The sequence below is a fragment of the Morone saxatilis genome, unplaced genomic scaffold (assembly GCF_004916995.1).
Source record: "Morone saxatilis isolate NCDOM2014 unplaced genomic scaffold, NCSU_SB_2.0 Contig21, whole genome shotgun sequence".
Taxonomy (NCBI): domain Eukaryota; kingdom Metazoa; phylum Chordata; class Actinopteri; family Moronidae; genus Morone; species Morone saxatilis.
In genome coordinates, this window is record NW_023339774.1 from 11,707,333 (window position 1) to 11,731,559 (window position 24,227).

General features: G+C 41.7%; 3 protein-coding genes across 4 annotated transcripts; all 3 read right to left on the reverse strand.

The window, feature by feature from the left end:
* Window positions 1-179: 179 nt before the first annotated feature.
* car15 (carbonic anhydrase 15) lies at window positions 180-3,805 on the reverse strand. The gene is given in 9 exon segments (XM_035668315.1): window positions 180-263; window positions 265-309; window positions 311-343; window positions 345-414; window positions 512-582; window positions 584-614; window positions 1,122-1,270; window positions 1,365-1,539; window positions 3,726-3,805. Coding segments are annotated over 9 exon segments (738 nt in total).
* On the reverse strand, window positions 3,795-18,598 carry dgcr2 (DiGeorge syndrome critical region gene 2). Of its 2 annotated transcripts, XM_035667628.1 has the most exons (11): window positions 18,198-18,598; window positions 12,260-12,292; window positions 11,333-11,455; window positions 9,170-9,256; window positions 8,856-9,066; window positions 8,284-8,360; window positions 8,010-8,192; window positions 7,719-7,922; window positions 7,288-7,440; window positions 6,444-6,680; window positions 3,795-6,351 (listed from the first exon to the last, which is right to left on the reverse strand). In XM_035667628.1, exons 1-11 carry the CDS (start codon window positions 18,277-18,279, stop codon window positions 6,119-6,121), a joined length of 1,623 nt encoding a protein of 540 aa, XP_035523521.1. In that variant the 5' UTR covers window positions 18,280-18,598; the 3' UTR covers window positions 3,795-6,118. The 2 variants fall into 2 exon arrangements, with proteins under 2 accessions (XP_035523521.1, XP_035523522.1); XM_035667629.1 differs by lacking the exon at window positions 12,260-12,292 and having other exon boundaries at window positions 18,198-18,597.
* Window positions 18,599-19,593: 995 nt separating this feature from the next.
* ess2 (ess-2 splicing factor homolog) lies at window positions 19,594-23,788 on the reverse strand. The gene is made up of 10 exons (XM_035667630.1): window positions 23,396-23,788; window positions 22,504-22,672; window positions 22,275-22,358; window positions 21,892-22,061; window positions 21,596-21,713; window positions 21,344-21,477; window positions 21,104-21,206; window positions 20,885-20,994; window positions 20,688-20,803; window positions 19,594-20,505 (listed from the first exon to the last, which is right to left on the reverse strand). The coding sequence occupies exons 1-10, from the start codon at window positions 23,543-23,545 to the stop codon at window positions 20,226-20,228; spliced, it is 1,434 nt and encodes a 477-aa protein (XP_035523523.1). The 5' UTR covers window positions 23,546-23,788; the 3' UTR covers window positions 19,594-20,225.
* Window positions 23,789-24,227: the final 439 nt, after the last annotated feature.

The window sequence follows — 24,227 nt, forward strand, 5'->3', positions numbered from 1 at the left end:
CCTTTCGTTTCTTATATAGAGAGCTTTTTCTAAGATCTGTTCAATTAAGAAAACCTTTGTGGACCGGAGAACATCATCTAAAAAACATTAATTTTTAAGTTTGGCGTTTTTTTTTTTTTTTTTTTTCTTTTTTTTTTTTTTTGTTTTTTTTTTTTTTTTTTTTTTTTCTTGTTGTTTCACTATTTGAACCTTAAACCTAAAGTCTGGAGACGAAGCTTTCCCAGCAAAACGATTTGAAGACTGACAGAGCTGACCTGGAGGGGAACGACGGGCCGTCCCTGTGAGGAGTCTGCCACTTTTGGACACAGAGGACGATGCGACTGAGGTCGGGGTGGATGTGTCTGGAAGTTGTTCTGCAGAGGTGTCACCTGCTCTGGCATCTTCCATCTGCTGGAGAAGATCTTGTTGAGGTAACTGAAGCAGCTGAGGAGAAAATATAAAGTCATGTTTATTCACACGATCAGGAAACCATTTATGTGGGTTTTAAAAAGAAAACTGACTTTAAGAGCACGTACTTGGGGACCATGAAATGTAGATGGGGACTTCATACAGAGTCCATACAAGCCGCTGAGAACATGGAGGGGGTGGTGAGGCTGCCGTAGTAACGGTCAATACTGACTCATGTTTGTGCTCGGCAGGAAGGCTCCATCAGCGGAAATGGCTTGACTTTAGTAAATCCTGGCCTTGGGGAAGGGAACAGAGCAAGCCCGTGATGAGAATTACAAAGCCAACACAAAAAAGCAGGCAGGAATTAATTTCTATTGAGCGTCCTCTAACCATTGTAAGCCAACAGAGGGACAGTTTTTGTGATATTTTGCTGCCAAGATGACAATTGCTCTGCTAAACAACCTGCCCAAAAAAAAGGACACAAAATCAGGAGTATTTGTATGAAAATGCTTAAATATTAGAAAACAAATGTATATAACTGACATCAATGGAAAGAACCCAAGAACAGCAAGGCCGTTGGATCATCCAAGGCCACTGACAATTCGGATGATGGATTTCATGTTGACTATTTGGCATCTGGAAAAACAAATAAAAAGCAGAAACATTAAAGGAAGGCTCCACTGCAGGCAGCTGGTTGGGGACGGTGCAGACTGTCTACTGACCCTATACTGTACCGTCCATCGGGTATCTGCCGTCTGTCACCGTCGTGGCCTCCGAAGCCTGTTGGTGCGCCGCCCCCAGTGAAGTGCAGCTGCATGGTGTGGTAAACATCTGGAAGACCGCCGCCCGCCACCGACATGCCAATGCCAACCTGCAGCACGAACTGGGGGAGCACCAGAACATGTAGTCACAACACACACACGCAAAAAAGAGACACAAACTACACGCTGGTGAACAATATCCGTCCGCATATTCACCAGGGCCGTCGGTTGTAGAGCGCTCAGTGGGGCCTTTTGCGATCTCATCAAAGCCTCCAGATGTAAGTCCCAGAGCTCATTTCTGGTCATCTGGTGGTCCAGATTTTATGGGGGAGTGGTGCTCTTCGCAGTAAAGGGTGAACATGACGGGAACATGTCTCCCCAGCGTAAGTATCTGAGGATGGGCGAAGGAACCACATAAGAACCAACAGGGAGATATCTACATTAGTGGTACTCAACCTTGGGTCAGGACCCCTCTTGGGGTTTCAAGATAAAACCTCAAAATGGCTTGAGAGGAAGAAAATATGAGGTCGAATCCTTTGCTTCATCATTCACATGACCTTCCCAGTTATCGAAGCACAGACTTTAAGACTTCAAGTCATGTGGCTTAAAAAAAGTTGGGAGAGTGAAAGCTCATTCTGAGCTTGGAAGCTGACAAGGTCCATTTAGCTAAGCTGGTTCAAAGCTCTCGATCACGCCATCTTCACGCTTGCCCAGCTGTGTTGAAATTGGTGCAGTAGATGCTCACATACTGAGGCAGGTGGCACGATGCGATCAAAGCTCCAGAACTTGCGACTGAAATGGGCCTTGTGTTGATTATGTTTCGTGTTAAAAAATAAATATAGAAATGTTATTTATCTCAATTTCTTTCTTAATTTCCTTTAATTTAAAACAAATGACACGATCTAAGAGGTTAGAGGAGAACATTTGGCTCACGACTCAAAGACATATTCAACCTTGCAAGGACGACGCTGCACCAACCAAAACAGTACATAGTTTAAAATTAACCATAGGAACAACTTTAATTTATAAATCTGGATCAATTCCAGTTGAATAATGCCCAATGGCAGGTAATTATTCACGGACGGATGGGAACATAACTGGACTGCTTAATATTTATGATTTATGTACATGAGATACTCACATTTTAAATGAGAAAATTAATGCAAGTTGCTGCAGTGTGACAAGGATTAAAAAAATCAAAAGGTTACTTACCACAATGATGGGGCTCAATTGTAACAGCTAGTCTACTTGGGAATATAAAAATAGCAAAATGTTGACAAATATCAATTTTCCTTCACTCCTTAACATATCAGCAACAAAAAACAAAAAACAAACATAAATATCGTATTTTGTGATCGGAGTCTCAAGCAGCCGACCCTCACCTGAATCAACATAGCAAACAACAGCATCAGGAGAACAGCATCCAAATCATTGCTAGGATCCCGCAGCATCGGTGAATCCAGACACGTGTCAGAATCTGAGGTAGACTGAAGATCAGCGCTGACGTCCTGCCTTAAGTAGGAACCGAGGTGAAGCTGAGTTTTATTTATTCTCCTGGTCTGATAAGTGAACCGATGTCACTACCAGTCTAGTGGGGTCTTTTCTGATCAACAGGCTCATTGATGCAGGACAGCTTCACCCCCCCCCCCTCCAACCCCACCACCACCTCCCTCACCCTCCCTTCTTCCTCCTCCTCCTCACCTCCTCCTCTCTGCTGCTGCTGCCAGCATAGATGCACAGTGACCAGTAACAAGACCCATTCATCTCATGGGAAAGTCAGAGGATGTGTAGCACGCTGAATTACAAGGGAACAGAATATATAAGGCTTCATATAAGGAGGCTGTAAAAAGATAATGCAGCACCACCTTAAAACTTAGTTCAAAAAAAGATAGTTTGAAAGGAATCTGGAAACATAACATTCAATCTCTGAAACTCTTTATTTTAAATGTAAAAGTACTGCATCTGTGCAGCTTATTTTAATGGTTATAATCAGAGAAAAATCTAAATATATATTAAAATTTGATGCTTTCATTGAATGTTTTGCACCTGAAATAAAGGTTAAAAAAATAAATGTGATATTAAACTAATTATGCAGCACATAAAAGTGTGATTACTAGTTAATATCCTCAACATGACAGATTAAATCTCTCCTTTACTCTCAGGCACGAATGTAATGAGTTTTTGAGAGATGTTACAATCTCATAAATTTAACCTCATCGTCTCGACCGAGCAGCTCGCCGTTAAAAGTGTTACGTCTCTCCCATCCAGGAATAGATCATGCGATTCTGTCACTACTCGGCCCGTGGGAACAAAGCCTCTTTTCTTCAGTGACAGCGCTTTCCAGCAGGGTATCACTATCTCTGCTCTGCCCGCTGCCTTATGAGTCACTGCGAGGTGCGCTATATCCACTTTCTTTAAATAATTTGAATCTTTTCATTGCCGTGGATCGGCTTTATCCGACAACCTCCATCTGACTCTGCTGGGGGATTTCCCCCGCCGCAGCATCACCACCTTAATCCTCTTTGACATTTGGTCACTGCTGGTGGAGGGATTTCCTCGACAAGTCAAGGGACTCACAGAGCAGCTAAATGTCGTGACTGATGGAGGTTCAACATGATGCTGTGTTCATACCCACTGACGCATGAGTCGTCCTTCATGGTGCAATTTATTTGGCATTTGATTAGATGTACATCTACCTCAAAAAGAAACACAAGCCCCCCCCAGCCCCCCTGCAAATGAAGCATTTTCTTTTCAAATTTAAAGGCTATGAAATAAAAGACAATGAAATGAAGCATCTGTTGTGTTATACATAAAATATTTCAAATCCAGTAAAATTAGTTGTCACACCACCAGAGCCTAGCACAGAAACTACAGTGTAAATGCAGCTGTTGGGGGTCATGGGTAGGTTTTTCTTTATGCATATGGAGATATTGAACTATACGCAGTCCTAGTTGAACCTACTGTACAGGACAGACTGTTGAGCTGAAATGTTTCCATCAAATATAAAAATCTCTCAGCATGCCATAATATTTAAAAAACAAAACAACAACATGCACTTCAGGTCCAAAAAGCAGATTGAAAAATAAAACCAAACAAACTTGAAATTAAAAAAATAAAATAAAAATAATAAAATAGAACACCATCTCCTACACACACACACACACACACACACGCACACGTTTCTTTTTTCCACAATTTTGTTGGACAGACGACTGTTTTTTGTGGCTTTGACAATTCAAACAAAAAAAAAAGATAAGAAAAACGGTAAAATAAGCTTCAGCACAGACAATAAATGTATTACACATTCAGTACATTCAAACATGAGACCCTCGGACGTGCACGGTCATTCGGACACACATGTACGGCTGGTTTTCTTGAGGCAGATCAAAAGCGCTTTGAATGCTGGTGGCTGCGGGTCGACTCTGATCCAACTCCTTCAGACGTTGTAAAAATTCATCCTTGAGAGAATCAAACGATTGTCATCATAACAGGGGTCTAAACAAGTTTACACTTTTCTTTTATTACAACTTTTTTTGTTTTTTACCGCGATCCCACTGAGAAAAAACAGAAACAGACCCATCAACACTCACAGCTACAGTCAGTGACGTAATCTTCATCAGTAGCTGAAAACAACCTCGATAACTCAGATAACAGATGTATCGTGTGAAGAATCACACATACAGAGAACACATCGGGAATGGAGGGGCAGCATCCAAATGTGACAACTGACAGATTCCTTTCCAAAAAAAACAACAACAACAACAAAAAGAAAAACCTGATTTAAATCGAGAGATGAACGTGCAAAACATTGAGCTTTGAGTCACTAATCATGGTTCAGTTAGCAAATACACAACTATACTGCGAAAAAAGTCGATGATGAAGTAACAACAATGGGACCGTCTGCATCATTAAACAACTTCATGATTGGAACAGTTATTTTTAAATAAATTGATTTTCCTCAAATTAAATGACGGGACATCATCCCTAATGTTCACACATGCACTTGAAGAGCTTCATCGCTTTCGCTCGCTGATCAGTGGGGAGTTCAGACTGCGTCTATCCCACAGTGAAACAATCAAGAGTACAGCCTGCAGTCATAAATTATCATCAAAAAAAGAACACAATACCAAAACTCAGATATTAATCAGTACCACAACATTCCTCGATACATAATGCCTTATGTCAGCATTACCCTATTAAAAACCCTATAGCAGGAAACTAACCGTACCTTCTGCAAGGTTAAACCTCTTGATTACAAAACGTTTTCTGCAAATATGCTCTATAAACCTGGAAGACAGCTTCATGTATCAGAATAATAAGAAAGTCAGGGGACAGTAAATTTTCATGAGCGAGTAGAAATCGGGATCAGGGACATGCTGCGACAGACGAGGCTGATGAGAACGGTTTTTTTTTTTAGGCTGGAGAGCAACAGATGAATACAGACACGTGTGTCTGAACGACAGCATGATGCGAACAAAAATGCACGAGGAACAATAGCTGGCTGCGCCGTCCGCCTGTCGTTCTTCGCCTTGTGCTGGACTGTGACACGCGAGTATATCAAACTTTAACCAGCACGGACCTGAGGGGGGGGGGGTATTCTACATCAGACTTTTAAACCAATCAGGCCAACTCTGAGATGTTTCAAAAGCTTGGCTCACTATGCTAGTGCAGCCGTCTCAGCCTCAATGCAGTGGTGGGGGGGGGGGGGGGTTCTCAGTCCTCTCTCGCACCCTCAATCCAGTGTCTTAAAAAAACAAACAAACAAAAAAACTCAGAAGGCCAACTGCAGAGGAGTCTTCAGAAAGAGGAGATCCAGGCTGCCTCTGAAATGTCTGTACAAGCGTTAACTCTCCTCGCTGCACTCCGCACTGTGAGACAACAGACTGCTGCGTCCTCTCCCGGTGCACTCACGACCTTCCTCAACCAGCAGGTAACGTCCGGATGCAGCTCCCCGCCGTCCGTCCACAGTCCTATACTACGGTGCTGAGGGAAGAGACGCAGTCTGCGGGCACGGAGGCGGGGGCGTGGCCATCTGTCGGGGTGTCGGGCCCCACCAGGAGGGTGCTGCTATCTATGGAGTCCTCCCTCTCCTGAGAGGACGGTGCCGAGTCTGGCACGGGGCCAGGGGCGTTGGGAATGTCGGCTTGGAGCCCGTCTCCCATGACGTTCATCTGGCTCGGCACCATGGGAACCCCGCGGTGTCCTGAAGGTAAGAACAAAAAGAGGAAATGAAGACGAGAGCTTAACAGCCTGTACGTGATGAGACACATTAATAAAAAAAGGATGAGTGCCTACCGAGGTCCACGTAGAGGAGGCTGTCGGGGTTGATGGAGGCCTCGTATGGAGGAGGGGGGTCGTCAGGGTGCTGGATGTCGGGGTATTTGTAGGCTGCGTACGGCGGAGGAGGCTCTTGGAAATGGAAAGCGCCTCCCTCTCCGTCGTCAGACAGATGCAGAGGAGTGAGGCCGGTGCCAAAGGCATCCGGGCCGTAGTCGAAGCCCGGGACTCTTCTTCCAAGGTTAAAGTGGTGCACTGAGCAAATGTGAGAGCAGACAAACAGCACTTTACAACACATCCACGAGATCAGCATTTAGATCAGCATTTTAAGAGAAACCTTCATTCAAATGAGCTATTTAAACAATTAGCACATAAAAAGGAGAAGGTGGTATGTGACTATGGCTACATTCACACTGCAGGCACAACTTTCATTATGTGATATGTGACAGGGCCGTAACTCGTTCACACTGGAATCTGATATGGGCCACATTTAAAAAGTAATACCAAAAGCCAAACAACAAAAATAATCAGATCTGAGCGCTGAGACTTGTAGAGTGAACGTAGATGAAATGTTTCTAGAAATGTTTCTACAGAGAGAGATATTCTTGAGCCTGAAAAAAGAGCAATGACTGTTTACAAAAGAGCAGTGAGTGTTTAACGCCATTAAATCTTTTAAGAACTTATTTGAGAAATATAAATTCTGAACTAAAGCGTTGTGTATCGCAGCACTTAATTAATATAAAATAAAGATTTGTGTGCTGCAGTTGATTTAAATCCTCAACTTACATAACCAAATTATTATATTTTAAAAGAGTGGTGTGTGTGTGTGTGTGTGTGTGTGTCCAACAGGCTTAATACTCACAGTTTCCTCCAATCAAAGTTTCGATGCGTTCACGTCTCCGCTGACGGAGTCTGTGCACCATGAAGAGCAGCAGGGAGAGGATGAGGAAGGACGAGATGCAGCTGACGATGAGCCTCATCCCGCTGGCCATCGAGTCAAACAGACTGTTTCCATCTGAGGAAAAATGACCATTGGTGTTAAATAATCTGCTAATTTAAAGCTCCTGATCTTGCCTAGCTATAAAAGGAATTCTGCACTGCTCCATGTATGAAGATTTAACAGAGTTAGAGTTATAGATATAGAGTTAAAATAGGCTTAATTTAATCCTGATATGTGTTTTTAACTCAATGTAACTAGTAAAGTAAATCCAGTACTGTAGATTAGTGAGGAGCTCCACCTTGTGGGACCATGAGCACCGTCATTTAACTTGAACCAGTGAGATGTGGCAGTACCTGGGTCCAGGCAGGTGAACTTGCAGCACTCTTTGGGATCCTTGCGGAAGTGCTGGCAGCCCTGCGGACGCTCACACAACGCGGCCACACACATCTCAGGCTCGCCGTCGTGACACGTGCAGCTCAGACACGGGTCGTCCCCCTTTGGGGTGAAGTAGTAGCCTTCGTTTACGACGTTGTCTTTTATATCCACGCACGTTTGCCCTGTCAGGAAAAATAGAACATCAGGAGACAGTCCACAATGAACATTAAATGACTGAACAAAGGTCATATTTCTGATGGAAAACATACTCCTCTTGCAGAGGAAGGGGAACTTCTTGTAGCAGTTCTCAGCGTGCCAGCTGTGCAGGCCTCGTTCATTCATGCTTTTGATCTGAAAGCGCTGCAGCTGGGCACAGAAGACGTTGTCCTGGGTGGAAGATGCTTCCCCAAAGTTGGTCAGACCCTCAGGTGGCAGAAACACCTGCATCGACCCTGTTGAGGACATTTTCAAGCATTACAACGATCAATTTACAGAACAGTAGTTAGCTCTATAGTGTTTTCTTAAGAGAACAACAACAAATACCTTTGTATGCTACCTCCCAGCGGCCCTCCAGGGAGTGGTTCTGATTGGTGATCACATACTGGTAGCCCACCCAAAACCTACAAACACACAAATAAAATTTAAATTACTTTATTAAATTAAATTCCTACAATGTTTAAATGTACCATGTTAAATGGTCTAGTTCAGGGTTAATGCATGAGCTAATATTGAGCACTTTAAATTGCCAACTTTGGCCACTAGATGGCCTGCAACCAATGACAGAGCACTATCACTCCCTCACCTCTGCTGGAACATTTGACATTTGTATATTTTATTTCATGACAACAAAACAACAAGAGCGAATGCCCTAAAGTTTAATGAGTTAGGAAAATACACTTCACAATCACAAATCACAGAGATTTCAAGCTCGTGTGTTCAGCCAATAAATAAAGGAGAAATAAAAAGTGTGAGTGATATCTGAAAAGTGTATCTTTGTAGTACAGCTTAGATTTGAAAACTATATTAAGTTAATCAGACCATGTTAACCAGTAAGAGATATAAAAAACATTCTGATTTAACAGTAATAATATCCAACAAGCGCATTGAAAACTCACTTGCACTGGTCTCTGCGCTCACACACTTTGTCATCAAAATCCACCTCGATCTTCAGTATGAACTGCAGCTCCTCGTTGGTAACAAAAGTGGCCAATGAGCCGTTGACTTTCTGACAAGTGTCCACAGCCTGCCAGTAGTTCTCGTTCCTCAGGTACACTTTGTAACAGCTGGCTGTCTTCTCGTAGTGGTGCCACCCACTGGGGCATTTCTCTGTGGGTGGAAAATAAACTTTTAGCACAGCGGTTGCTGAATGCCGGGTCATAAAGCAGATTCGACTGCTATATAATCCACTAAAATCAAGTGAGACGCTTACTGTTGAAGCGCACCGGCTGAGCCACACCGATGACGTCTTCTACCTGGTCGTAGCCGTTGCCGAAGCGAAACCTCTCCTCCTTTATAGCTGCGCAAACAAACAAAAGAGATTAACACGAATTGACAAGTGTGGACAAGTTTTGTCCTGACTGTATTTATAGAAACGCTCTCTGGATCTTGGTTTTCAGGTTTTCAGGGCACTTGTTGGGTTATGTTGTGCAACCTGTTAAAAGCCTGTGATGTAATGAACCTCTTTTTATTTGTCGGATAGCCTGATACATAAACCGATAAACATCAGCGCTGCCTGGTAATTCCACTCTCTGAATTATGTCTGTACGCAGATTATTCTCTTGTAAATGTCATTATACAGTTTTACAGTGATTCAAATCTAAAATCCATACGGCACAAACTAAACTTTCTTTTTGTCTGATATTTGATTGACATCAGGATGAATCTCCTGTGAAAATATTGTAACTAATCCTCCGTTTGAGGCAAGAAAATGTAACAAGGAAGGAGAGAAAGATACTACAGTCAACAGTGTGACCAGACATAAACTTTCACTAGTTTGTCTTAGTTTGCATTGAATACACAAAATCCAACAGGAAGAACAACTGCACAGAAAAGGGGAACATAGAGGACTTTATGACATTTCTTCAGTGAAATAAAAGAGGAAAAGAACCGAAGACAAACAGGCAAAAAACAGGAATTAAAAGTTATAAGAACAACAATACTGAGTTTCGTCTGCTATGAATAACTGTGGGAAAATCTCAGCTCCTCAAATTAACACAAACTTTAAATTCACTGTAGCCATTTCTGCTCTACATGGTCTGCTCCATCTCTACACTAAACTATTAATGTGATTGGTCCTTTTGCTCGCAACCTGCACAGCCTGCAATGCGTTTGTTGCCAGCTGGATATTTCACCATTTCCTCTTGAACCTGCGTTGAGGTTATGAGGTTGAACACTTGCCCCCGGTATTTGTCTAGCTGGAATTAGTGTGAGGGATTGCTCCACCTCGCCATGTTGTTCAACAAAGAGCTAATCCCGAAAAGGAACATTGATTTCCATGCGTGCTGTTGATTTAGCTGACATTAAGCCCTCGCTGGGGCATGTGTTAGCATTGTTAGAGTTTTTCTTGCATTTCTCTATGAAACCACAACTTCTTAGCACGCAGGGAACGAATATACACGTGATGTTAAGCTTACAAGCTTGTTCAATTAATAATAATCAGCAGCAGAGTTGACTCTTGGCAGAATGGGTTGGTGGTTAAATACCTTTTATTGGTGATTAAATGAAGAAAACAAGACTGACTTTCTACTTTCGGGGCTGTTGGTTAACAAACAATTCCTTCTTTTATTGCCTGTTCTATAAATGTGGTTTGAAATGTAAAACCTCAGTCAGTACGCAGTGTTGTTGGCAGACCTGCAGCGTTAACTCAAAAGCATGCACAACTACTGCTGTATGGAGGTCACATGCTGTGCTCAATCCTTTCAATAATTCCTATTATGCGGTCAGAGATCTGGGGATAAAGTCTCTCTGGGTTTAAGAGGGGAAAACAATAGGATTTCGGTCAAAGGCTTAGCACTGCAGCATCTATGCGGTGTTGAAGAGATCAACTAACATTAAACGAAAACAGAGACACATGTGCAGCTACTCAGAATTTAACTCTGCCTCCCTCTGCCATCTGATGCCGTCAGTCCAGAGCAGTCCTGTATTTTGACTCAACCGTGGTGGATTACAGACCTGCAGACTTAAAATCACGTCTGAGCTGTTTGGTAAAAGCAAATGAGCTGGATTGAACTGTGTTTGGAGGTTTTATTGGCTGACAACAACACACAGCACACAACAACCACACAACACACACACACACACACACCACACACCACACACACACACACACACACACACACACACGACTGTGTCTTCACTAGAGGCCACTTCTGTTTACATGTTAAACATCTCTGAATACTGCTTGATGAGAGCCCGGTGCCTCCTTAAAGCATTCTGGGTGTATTCACACCTGCATTCAGAGCTGTCCAGCTGTGATCCAATCGTCCGAGTGCAAAAAAGGTCCTGGGTGTTGCTATTCTTTCCAGAAATCAATCACGTTATGGGTGTTAGGTAACAGAGTGGGTGTAAAAGGGCTTAAGTGAGCTATACTCACGGGGACAGTCCATCTCGTCACTCTTGTCCTCGCATGCTGTCCAGCCGTCGCACTGCCAGGACATTGGGATACACTGCATCTTCCCACTGCGGCAGGCAAACTGCCCAGGGCTGCAGCGCTGCTCTGAAACACAACGAGAGAGTTTGTGCGGTCAAACCTGCACGTGACTAAGCCCTTCTTCCAAACAAGAGAAAACCATTTTAAGTCCAAGCAGAGGAATGAATGAGGTCACGTGAGCTTCTGTGAAAGTTGATAAAATAAGAGATCTTAGGCGGCGTTGAGGATTTGTTTAATACATAAACAGAGATTTGTACTGTTGTTCCTTACTGAGACAGCAGAACATTGGTACAACTTAGAAAAGGGCTGCTTGCAAAAGAGGAAATCCACAGTTGGTAACTGAATACGTTTAAATTCGTTCAGAGAAATTTAGAAATGTGTATCCACTAAAATCAGACCACTGAAAATAAAACAGCGCTTTTATATTCACGTCTTTAAGTAACAGTTCAGTTATGAGTAAAAGAGGTAGAAAGAGGCAAATACTTAACATCTATGGGCTTTTTGTCTGTTAATATCCTTTGGCAACACAGTCTGGGGTAAGTGGGTCTCCACATGTGATTAACAAAGAAGATGCCTCTGCATCAGAGCTGCCTGTGTCCCTCCTCACCAGATACAAGTCTAGATAAGATAAAAGTTACTGATCATGGGAGACCAATGGCCCCGCGCTTGTTTTTAAGAAGTTAGAATAACTAATAAACCAGAGCATCGACACAAAGTATGAATGTAAAAAGGTAAAAAACAATCGCATGTGTTTTCAGGCTTTACATGTTTTGACGGGAGGTTTTTTTTTTTTATTACCAAGGAGCTGCTGAGATATTCCAACAAAAAGATCAGACAGCCGCTACACTGAAAGATATACTGCTTGCTTACCTGACAATAATCTTGCCAGAGCTAGCCGCGGACCTGAAAAAAATAGAAACAATAGAGTGACTATCCCGTTGTCTTTGGACTTTTAAATTGCACTTGTGCCTGTGTTATATATATATAAAAAAAAAGAAGAAGCAGCACAATATCAATCCTGTTTGTGCTGCTAATTATATTGTCAATAAGGAAATCTATTATATCACACCGTCAACCATCCTCTGGCATTTGTCTGAGCTCAGTAGTGGGTTCATCACACCATCTGTTCCTGCATACAGGTGGTCATGGAGCTGGACCACCCACTCACTTCACAAATATGGCAACACTATTTTTACTTAGAAAAACAGCTCTGAGCTATTTCAAGTGGCTATTGTTTCCTGTGTGTACCGAACGCCCCAGGTGACATCAACCCACACAGACCAGACTTTCAGTTTGGATGATCCCAGAAACAGTGATTCAAAACCGGTATTTATTTGTGCTACTTTGTACTGACTGCTGCACAAATTAATGATCAAATTCAGACCTCCCACGAAGGACTGATTTCCTTATATTAAAGTTAAAAGTTTTCCCATTATGTCCAATCAGCAGCTTTACTTTCATAAACTCACCAATCGACCGCAGCGTCTCCTAGAGTTTAAACAACAGATTTTGATCAGACCTTCAAAAAAAATCAAAAACACGATGAAACGTATTCTCCGAACAGGAATCTCACATTACACCAGATGTAACCTTTTTATGTTCTGCTGCAACAAAGGTCACTGATCCTGCTTTGTCAGGTTGTACTGGCTTCATTTTGCACAACATCCTGCTCACTGTAGCTGCAAGAAGAAGTGGAACAAGGCTAATAGATGATTTTAAAAAAGGCTTTGTAACCTTGTCTCTGCTGCTAAACAATATAGACCACTTCAGTAATGCTGTCAGCTTCCTGTTGAAATAAAACAAGGTGGTTGTTGAAGGTCTTAACCAGGAGGAGGCAACCAGCGGCTCCGCATAAATGATATAAAGAGATTATATAGAGACTTCTTGTAGGCCTGAAGCGATTATTAAACTCTCCATATTGTAAAAATGTGCAGCCATAACACAGAGAAATCATTTTGTCAACTAAAATGTTTATTTACGTCCTGACCAAGCACCTCGCGCTCTGTATTTTACCTCGATATCGGCGGAGGGTCTCCCGACCTCCCTGAACAGCTCTGGATTCATAATCAAAATAAAATTTAAAAGTCTGGGAAGAAAACAGAGAATTTGACACTGCGTGGCCACATTTGTTTGCTTTCACCACCCACGCTGATGACTTATTGGTATGCTTGATCTGTGGTGAGAAGCTTGTTTTCTTAAAGCCTCAGAGCTCTGATCTGAACCTTTTCCTCATCGGACTACATTCAAACGGTGGGACGCTCCAGCAGAACCATCAGTTTATAGAAGCTGACGCTACACGAGTCTGTGCCGTTAACTATAGACGAGCAGAAACACTTAAAAAGGTCTCGGCTGAAAGAAGTCCTCCCATCCTTTAAAAGCGGATCTCAACGCGGATCGTCTTCACTCTGTCAAAAGGTGTTTTAAAATCCCTCCAGCACAGCCGACGTCAACTCGTCTTAGTTTAAATGCTAAGTGGATTGAGACGCATTACAGACCGGCCTCTGTCTCCCGGGACTGAATGCATTATCATTGATCGCACCGAGCCTGAACATGTGTCAGATTGATGGATAACACTCCCAGATACATTAGAAAGGATTTCTGATGTTAATAATTAATGCATATATTTATACAGATAGTGTAGAGCTTATCAAAGATGATACATCAGTGTTGGTTGTGCCCTGCGAGATGTTGTAATTATGTAAAATAATGATATCTATCACGTTCAACTCACTACTCTCCGTTTGCCAATCTCATAAAGGCGATAACACTTTGTGTGATGAGCTTTCAACGCCTTCACCAGAGGGAGATGTACACGGCTGCCAGGTGATGTAACAAATCTACAACCTAAATCCAGCCGGTGAGAGTTTCTTTAGAAAGAAGAAGCCGACTCTTTTAAACTCTACCTGCATGTGTTCAGGACCAGGAAACAACACAGGCCTGGTTTCTGCCCGCACACATCAGTAGCATCAGTGGAGGAGTCTCAAGAGCTGAATTTATTCTGATAGCAGCAGCCGACCACTTTAAGTTATCAGATATTACATATTGAAAGCACAGGCTGGGTATCTCCGGGTTTAAAAGAGCTGGTGATTAGCATGTAGTATCTGAATCAGCTGTGGTTACCGGCTGCCTGTTCCCTCCCTGTCACACAGAGATATATTTTACTGCACACATTAGGTCTTCTGTTTTGAGACAAGCTAGAAGAAGACGATGGCTCGTAATTAAGCACAACATGCCTGATGCACACTGCGCTGTATCTGCGTTAATGACTGTCCCCTGGTGAAATGCCACGGGGCCAGGCAGGATAAAACCCTCTCTTATTGAGCCTATTTCTCTCACAAGCTTTGGATTTTGTGATGCCAAGTTGACAAACGAGTGAGCGCTGGCTACCCGGAGAAAAGCGAGCCTCTGCGTCTCTTACATAACCGAAAGGAAAACACAATAAAAGACTATGAGAGTGGCCCAACTCAGTGAACGGGCCTTGTGCACACGCTGCGTCGTCTCGAGCCGCCGATGATTCACATCGACACTGAGGCTCACTGTTAAAAGCAGTGAGTGGGTACGGGCATTCATTTCTTCTTTCCTATTATACCGCCTCACATTTAAAACCAATATATCTTTTCTTCACTGTGTGGATGAAAAAGCACTCCAGGTCAAATTCCTTCAAAAAAAAAAAAAAACCCCCAAGCTGTTTGGTTTGCAAACCATTAGCTGGGTTGCCCACATGTAGAAAAATAAATACAAATTGATATTTTAACTAAAAGGTTCGACACTTTCAGTTTGTCCGTACTTTAAATGATTTAGCGGCTCTGAAACACATGAATGTACCTCTAACACCACACTTTACCATACTGAGAGAGAAAGTTAACACCGGTCATTCACTACATAAAGAAACCAGCGATTTAAACACTGAATATGTTCCAGGAACAGATAAGATTTACTGGCCTACAGCATAAAATAACCTTTATCTATACGCAGGAGGTCGATAGATAACTCTGCACAACCTCTGTGTCGACATTTTCATTTCCTCAACATACACTTTTAACTGCTCACAGGACAGGACAGCGGCCGAGCGAGGTGCTGCACAACACTTCAGGTGTGAAAGAGAATGAAAAATGTGGATTGTCAGGGTTGTTTCAGACTCCTGCAGGAGATAATTCATCTCTTTTAATGTACATTTTAAAAGTCAGTAAATCTGATAAACCATTACTCCTAAAATACTCTCCTCGGCAGAATATTATTTTAACTGATGGATCACTTTTATCCCATTTTCAAGCCGATAACCTTCACAAGGATTACATCATTAGGATTAGAGGCGTCAGCAGTCTTTTAGAAAACGTACATCAGTGTTAGAAACTCTGGCTGTATTGTAGGTCACTGCGAGTTAACGGTCGTCTCCGTCAGTCGGGTAAACAAAAACATCCGACTGAGCGTTGAGGGGCGACGTCTGTCAAAAGTTAAAGTGTGGCAGAACAAATAGTGATAAAGCAGCTGCCAGTGTGAGACAGACAGCTCGCTCAGCCCCGCAGAGAACAGATAAAGCTCAGTGGACGAGTTGTTTAAGTAAGGAGGTTTGTGGCATGTTCACGTTAAATAGACTCGACTAACTTTGCCTGGCTCTTCAAAATTACTCAGAGATGGCCCCATATCTGTTGTGCAGTCTCATATTTAAAGGGATGAGAGAAAAAGTGGACGTTCGCACCTAAAAAAAACCGTCCTGCAGTCCTCCTGATGTGCATGTGTCTGTACTGAGGCGACCACAGGACATGTGCTAACCACCCACGACATCATATGAATCTATTTTTTTTACATTCGGCACATACTTCAGTGCAAAATATAGAGACACATCACTAGTTCAGCATGAAGCTTCCTTTGTCATTAAAAAAAAAAGGGAATCTGATCGTTATTTTGAATTATAGCACCTTATTATGGAGGGTGTGTAAAACCCGACTACATTCAAAAACCTGACATTTAAATGTTGCCTAACTTACTGGCACATATTCAGCCTCGGTTGTACAAAAGCTTTCACCAAAGAGCGATTTAGAAATGTGAAAGTGACGCACGCTGTCAGGTAACTCACAGCCGAATGAAATCCTAACCTTTATGAGACGCTTATCTCGCTTGCTACCACCTGTAAGTCTGGAGAACAGGTAAGCCAATTATAAAAGTCTGAAATGTGCAGATTGGTGAGGAACACGAGCGCCAAATAAATTATTTATAGGAAGCCTGAAGTGATAAGTTCATGATGTATGTAAAGTACTAAATAGTCCGATTCTGGAAGACACCGTGAGATGACTCAAACCTACCTAAAAGTGGCTCATGCTTTCAACTCCTCAAACATTTTAAAATTAACTACGTTCCAGCAAACTGGATTATTCCTGAGTAAGCCCAGGTCATGTGGGCATAAAGCTTCGATGTGCAACAGCACGCTCTACAAAAACACTCCCTTCTGTGACACAGCCTGAGAAAGACACGATGAAACAGGTAGTCCCCCTGTAGCAGCCCCGGTCCAGACAACAAGCACTGGTTTGGAGGAAAAAGTGCCCACAGACACAAAGAGAAACTCCCACAACACTACTCAACAGCATTAGGATAAAATATGGAGGACAGATAGAAGATAACCTTCACCTTTCAGATTAAAAACTCGAGTTATATAAAGTGTTCACTCTTTAACATTAGATGAAACCGCCTTTGAAGAGATTAATTATACTCTTTAACGGAGTGCAAACGAGCCACAAAGAGCTTTCTAATATGAACTTGATATCTTCCCAAGAAACGAAACCACTACAGAAAAGAACAATCAAAAAGGTGCATGCAGTGTTGTGCGTAATGCGTCTTCTGGCCAGGAGGTTACTCCTTCGGATTAAGCCAAACAATATCGTGTTAATCCGTGAATTGAACCGATAAGAGTTTCTCAATTCCACACAACTGTAAAGCTCCCAAGATCCATTTGTCTTCTTAAAAAAAAAAAAAGGTATCAAAGACTAAAGTGCATTCAAAGCAGGAGAACAGGTGCGACATAAAAGGAGAGGTCCAGGTAGTCATGTTTGTCACTCCTGTTTAAATCAATAAGGCATTATGTACTTCCTTATGAGGGGTTTTGTGTAGTTTTAATAAGTCGTGGGTTGTATGCAGTATCTCTTGCACTCCTAAAAGACACAAAAAGTGCATTTTTAATCAACTTAGAAGCCACCCAACTGTCCAAAGCATCATGTACACTGTCATGACAATTAAATGACTGTTATTTATCACTGTGGTGTATGTTTAAGTGTGCAGCTGAAGGATGAGTCAATGAGAGCCAGCCTCTGTGAATCTCTGACATGCATTTCAAATTACAGCTCCACGGCTAAGCACAGACCACAACACAAGAACAGGCTTTAGTTGAGGATACACACACCTACCGATTGTTTACACACCTTTTTATATTTAGACGTTTTATACCACGAGTCGAGATAAATCGTTTAAACTAAGTGAATTATAGTCAACGCTGTTTATTGGTGAAAAACAAACGGCGTTAACTATTTTTTTTTTATTGAAGTGTTTAAATCTTTAAGTATTTATCGTTTAAGGGTTAGTTTGTCTACTTTTTAAAAACAACATTAAGAGCCACAGTGCCGAGAGCAGGGCGGTCCTCCACGCTGTCCGACAGCAGCACAGCGGCGGCTCAAGAACCACCAGAGTCCCCGGTTCCTCCAGGAGGCCTTTCCGCCTGGACCTGCCGCTTTTCTGCTACACTAATCCGTTTCTCTCACTCCCGAGCCGAGCACACGGGAACGACATGCAAAAGAAGAAACAACTCATATGTATTTACCTGTCCGTGGTGGGTCCGTTAACGTGAGGACGAAGAGAAGAGAGAAGAGGACGAAACTGCTGCTGTCAGCCTTTGGCAACATTTATCCTCCATTCATAGTAACTCCTCTATTCAGAAATGTTTTTTTTAAAAATACACCGAAGATTTGCACCGACGCCGCCGCCGCCCTCTCCGGATTTATAACGGTTAGCGCTTAACACAGTTTATGCCCATTTTTGTTTAATGCACTATAAAGTGGCGGCTACCGAAGAAAAACACCGTACGTGGAGCATAGTCGCGCCGCACAGCGACACCAGACTGTGGTTGATCTGGTCGAGGAGCTAACGTTGGCTAACGGCCGTTAACGTCGTCCGTCCTCTGCTACTGCTGCTCGGTGTGGAGCCAAGATGGCTGCGGCCTCCCATCACAACAATCCCAAACATGGAGAAAAACACACACACACACACAGCACACACACACACACACACAACACCACACACACACACACACCACACACACACACAACACACACACAACACACACACACACACACACACACAGTCAGCTGGAAGAGCAGCCGGGGCGGAGTTTAACCGATAACACCTTGTGTGTGTGATGTGATTATGTTGATGAATCCGACCCAAACTATTATCAGTTGACACACTGAGAGCTGGTTGCAGGTTATCGCCTAGCAACGTGCGAGTTGTCCGGTAGTTACACATGGAAGAAGACTCTGATGAAGAGTGATTGTACTAATTAAACGTTTTAAAATGTGACACCTTACCTCAAAGTCTGAAGGAGATTCATTCTAAATTCGAGTTATTTCACTTTATTTAAATTAGATTTTTTAATTTGGGATCCTTTGTACTAAAAATGCATACATATAAATTTCCTTCCTGAATTTTATGAAATAATTTGCTCAGTTTGATGGCCATCATTTCCTTTAATGGACTGTCTGACCTAGTTGACCTTGTAAACCCATTGGTCAAACTCTATGAATGTCATTATTATAATCCCTGTCTTTGAGGTCATTTTAGCATATTATATAGAATATATATCTAATATCTTAACCCCAGTTTTCAGACCTAAAAGTACTATAAAAGTCCTGTACATATAGACATGTGTTGTTTTAAGACCAACTTAACAAAATGCAAATCTATCTTTTAACTATTATGAAACACCACCCAAATTAAACCTTTTCTTACATAAGATAAACATAAACATTTGACATTAACTGCATTAAAATTCTGTGTACTAAAAACATACTTTTGTGTGGCTTAGTAAAATGCTCACAACTTATTCAAAATGACCCACTCCTTGATAACATCCCTGGCACCAGTAGGAGGTAGAACAGAACTATTGACAAGGATGTTATTCAGTGATACATGGCATTATATTCTTATGCAGACCATTTTTAGTCAAATATGTCCAATTTAATAACAGATTTTATGAAAGCTTGTACAGTTTTATGACGCTGCTAACATTTTTCAACTCTAAATTAAGAGCAGACAGGGCAAGAAGAAACAATCATTTACTCTGACAACAAAGAGCTGAAGCCCTGTGTGGTTTTCCCTGTCATTTTAAGTAATTTCCATAATGCAGAAACAAACACTAAAACGTCAAAGCAGCATGTATGAAGGCAATAGCTACTAGATGCTGTGTGTTGAAATTTAATTTGTATGTGTGACTCAGAAACAGCTACTGTATTATAATTATGTTAATATAATTTAAGCGTGTGCTGCTAGGTGTGTGGCAGAAGGAAATAAAAAGGAAACCTTGCATTTGGGATAAAACAAAATATAGGAAACAAGTAATTAAATAGAATTTGGACACCAAGATATGTTTTACAGGGATCTCCATTAACCCATCTGCACAAAAATGTAACAAATAAATCCATAAAAATTCTTCAGTCCTCTGTACATTTCTTTTTCCAGTCATCCGGCCGAAAGATTTGAAACAAAAACTGGGTTTGGAGAGTTTATAAATCAGGTTCTCCACATCATAATAAGTTTATTTTGTACAATCCCAGCAGAGAACAGCTCCTGTTACTTAGAAAAAGTCTGAGGCTTTCCGTCTCTTGGGAAGTTGCAGCAGATTGTCTGTGAGTGATGTAAGGTCCTGAGAGCTCGGCGTCTTCGCTTTGTCTGGTGTCGGCGTTCCTGAGGGAGTGGCTGGGCCTCCAAAGGGAGACTTGCAGCCAGCGACTCCATGCGAGGGCGATGGGGTGTAACTCGCTCGTAGCGCTTTGTCTGTGTATTTGCTAGATGTCCGATTTACGAGCCTCTGCAGGGCGGGGGTGAGGGCTGGGCTCAGACCTTTAGGCGTAAGACTGCAACACAAAGAGGTTGATGTGGTTAGATAGTTTATAATAGAGGCAATCCCTTCACAACTCATGAAGAAAACAAGCTTAACTTTCTCTCTGAAAGACAGGAGCTGACAGATGCAGTAAGCTGTTGTTACTTGTAGAAGCAGATATAATAATTAAGAGTGCAGAAGGTCAAATGTCTTTACCTTGCAAGGTTCTCTGAGACCTTTCGCAATGCCTCTTGTTTCTTTGCACGGTTTTTAGCGGCAGCTTCGTTGGCCATCTTTAAACCCAGCCTCTCTCGTCTTCCTGGTTCTGGAATCTTTTACAAACCACATATATTAATATACTGTCAAGATTTTACAACTTAACATTTAAAAATGTAGCACTGAAGCTTCAGTACCTTGAATGATGGACCATGATTCCTCTCAATATATGGGCTGTCTGATCCATCCAGACGAAATGGGGTGCTCTCGATCTCACCCCAGGTCATCAGAGGTGACTCAGCGAGACCTGAAAGGACAGAAACAGCTTAAAGAAATCCACTCCAATTGTAAGTAGGCAGTTCTTAAGGCAACGTTTAGTTGAATTTTAGTTGACTATGACTCTAAGACCCACTTACCAGGAGCTGGGGAAGGCATCGTTTCAAAACCATATCCGTTCACTGATGGGGATTCATGTGGGATGAGCTCTTTCCCATCGGGGCCGACTTTACCCTGTTTGAACTGGACAGAAAACACGATACATCAACTACACCAGTTACAAAATAACATTTTTATTCAAGTGAATATTAAACTGCCATGAAGACGTAATTCATTCGAGTGTGGAGCACTTTTCAGATACCATATTTAGTAATATTTACCTGAGCATTGAGGGCCGCAGCCTGCTGAATCTGGCTTTTGTTTAGAGCTTTGCTGAATGGGTCTCCAGCAAAGCGTGTGTTCTTGTGAACAACCTCCCGTGGCTTCTTAAATAAAGCATCATCATCTTTAACACCTGATTAAAAAGAATAATAATAACGTGAAAACACATGAAATCAACATTTTCTCTCACAGCTTGATCGACTACAGGCCCTTAGTAGGGATTAATGTCAATCCAAGTCTGGTCTTCTTACCCTCTGGATAATACATCAAGGCATTCTTCGCTTTGTACTCCCATGTCTCAAGTCCAGCTTTGACACATTCAAGCGCTGCTTTCTCTACGGATGGTAAGGCAAGGTTCTCCTCGTGGCGCTGAAAAATATCAGAAGCGTTTTTTAAATTTGGTCAAGGGGTGTACCAATATTTTAATCAACTGCCACGCAACCCTCATAACTATCAAAGACATGGTTTCTATGATCAGCACACCTGTAATCCAAACATTTCATTCATTTGCTTTGAATTTAACTAAAGCTTTTTAACTCATACATACCTGCTTGTATTCAGCCTCAGCCTCATATAACCAGTAATGCTTCAGCTTCTCCTTGTCTTCTGCCAAATCCATTATGTGCTCAAATGATGCATTATCCTCACTGGTATTTTTAGCAAGGAAACGATCCAGACAGGGCAGCTCTTTCTCTTTCTTTTCGTCCTCCTTGCTCTCTATGAATACAATATCAATAGAAATTGAGTTAAACTACATCATTTGGAAGTTCATTTGTTATATTATTGTTATTTGAGTATTACCGTCCAACTATTGCAATTAAAGAGTTTGAAAGTGGGACACAGATCTGAGGGTTTATATAATCACACAAATAAAGCTCTGAACATTGTTTTATGTCATCCGTTCTTCATCTTAAAACATTAGATACTTACCCCCATCTAAACCTTTACCGCCATGAGTGGAGGAGGGAGACCCCGATCGGCCCACTGGAGTCTCAAAGCTGGCTGGTGTCACATCTTACAAACAAAGAGAATGAAGGGGAAAAGGTGTAAAGACTAAATATCTGGCTCGTGGTATATTGTCACATCATTGACATATAGAAGCAAAACAAACCCAGGGTGTTCTTTAATTCTGTAAGTAAGTGAGTTTAATTTCACTCACAGGGTGCAGAAGACCGTGGCGTAGATTTTGTCAAAGATGATCCATATCGGATGGATATCTCTCTCATCCTCTCTAGGTCACCAGTTTCCTCTGCATCAAGATAATCCTTCTGTGCTTGCAGTTTGGTCACATCTGGGAAGAAGTCCCTCTGGATGATCTTCTCTAAACTCTGTTAGAAATAGACAGGTAGATACAGGTATGACTTTGTGTAAGGAAATTAGTTTTTTGTTATTATACAACAACAAGCTGTTATAAAAGTGACATGCATCACTTTCACTCAGTCTGGCATATTAACTTACTAGTGCTTACTAAAATAAAACAGGATGGTACGGCTGCAACTTACCGTCACAATTTCCCAGAGACATCTATAAATTGCTTTTTTCTGACTTACAGTTCAAAACTGAAATGTACGATTATATACATAGAGAAATCCTAACATTTAAGAAGCAATAACCACAAAACGTGTCTGTTTTCTTTGGAAATTTTAACCAAAACAATTTTTCTGTGAGTTGATTTATTGTTTAATCAAATAGCAACAGTTTCAGCTGTACAGTATGGGATAATGAAACCAATACCAATCATTAATGTTACAAAGAAATCCTAATAATTAATTACAACTGCCACAATGTACTATCTACATATTACATGTAGTTTATTCTTACACCATGATATGACTCCTACTGATTATGTATCCTAGTTTAGATCATTCCTACAACAAACAGGAGCCTGGCTACCTCTGATTTGAACCGTCGCTTAAATAACTCTGGTATCACTAAATTAATTAACCCCGAATTACAAAACACAAAGACCAAAACACCAAAACTAATGTTGGTTACACTATTACTGTCCCTCTACTAACATTAACCGAGCTAGCACTGCTTTCTCCGTTTACCTCAATGTACTGCTCCTCATCGAGAACCTTTCTGTTCAGCCTGCTCTTGTCCGTCTCCTCGGGTTGTTGCAGGAGAGCCACAGTGTGTGTGACCGCTGAAGGGACCAGAGTCCCGGACAGAGACTTCCTCACGCTGGCGCTGCCCTCCATTGTGGACCCTGTTAGCCTCCTCGGCTAACGGCTAACGACGATCCTCGTAAACTCCGACTGAGGCGAAATGGAAAGCGGCTTCTGTAGTGGAGAAAGACAGCTCGAGTATTTGAAGCAGACGCCGTATTTGTAGATATTAAGACTGTCTGAATCTCACTAATTGTAAGCAGGTAGTGAGCTAACTAGTTGCCGTAAGCTAACTTCAGGACTGCGTACAAACAACGTACTGTTACGTAGTATGAATTGTTGCGTCACCGGAAGTTTACTGCCTCAGGAGATTTCCAGTATAATCATTATTATTATTAATAATAATAATTATATGAATAATGCGAGTAGGAATGTATGCTGGGAGAATTAAAGACTTATGATTTAACTTTATATAACCTATGGTAAAATGTTTTGTGGATATTATAAATTATAGATATATTATATATATATTTTGTAGGGTTTTTATTGTGAAAGAATAAAAACAAGAAGCAATACCCAGGTTTCACTCGGTTTCCTGTTATCTGCCCAATTACATTACAATTATATTACATATTTTAACCCAGGAATCCTCTTTCCCCATCATTGCCTGAGCCCCAAGACTGACCATCACTGGTTTAAACTGACTAAATCATATGAAGATCTCTGACATAAAAAAATTAAAGTTACAAATTAACCTACATACAAAACTGTATTG

Bases quoted from the DNA above. Each gene is read 5' to 3' on its own strand.
- dgcr2 (XM_035667628.1), bottom strand. From the start codon at position 18,279: ATGTTGCCAAAGGCTGACAGCAGCAGTTTCGTCCTCTTCTCTCTTCTC. The intron at 11,456-12,259 runs GTAAGCAAGCAG...GTTGTGTTTCAG, and splicing joins TCTGGCAAGATTATTGTCAG to AGCAGCGCTGCAGCCCTGGG. The intron at 7,923-8,009 runs GTATGTTTTCCA...TTTTCCTGACAG, and splicing joins CCCCTTCCTCTGCAAGAGGA to GGCAAACGTGCGTGGATATA.
- ess2 (XM_035667630.1), bottom strand. From the start codon at position 23,545: ATGGAGGGCAGCGCCAGCGTGAGGAAGTCTCTGTCCGGGACTCTGGTC. The intron at 20,804-20,884 runs GTACTGAAGCTT...GGTTTGTAAAAG, and splicing joins ATCATGGTCCATCATTCAAG to ATTCCAGAACCAGGAAGACG. The intron at 20,506-20,687 runs GTAAAGACATTT...TTTGTGTTGCAG, and splicing joins GTCTCAGAGAACCTTGCAAG to TCTTACGCCTAAAGGTCTGA.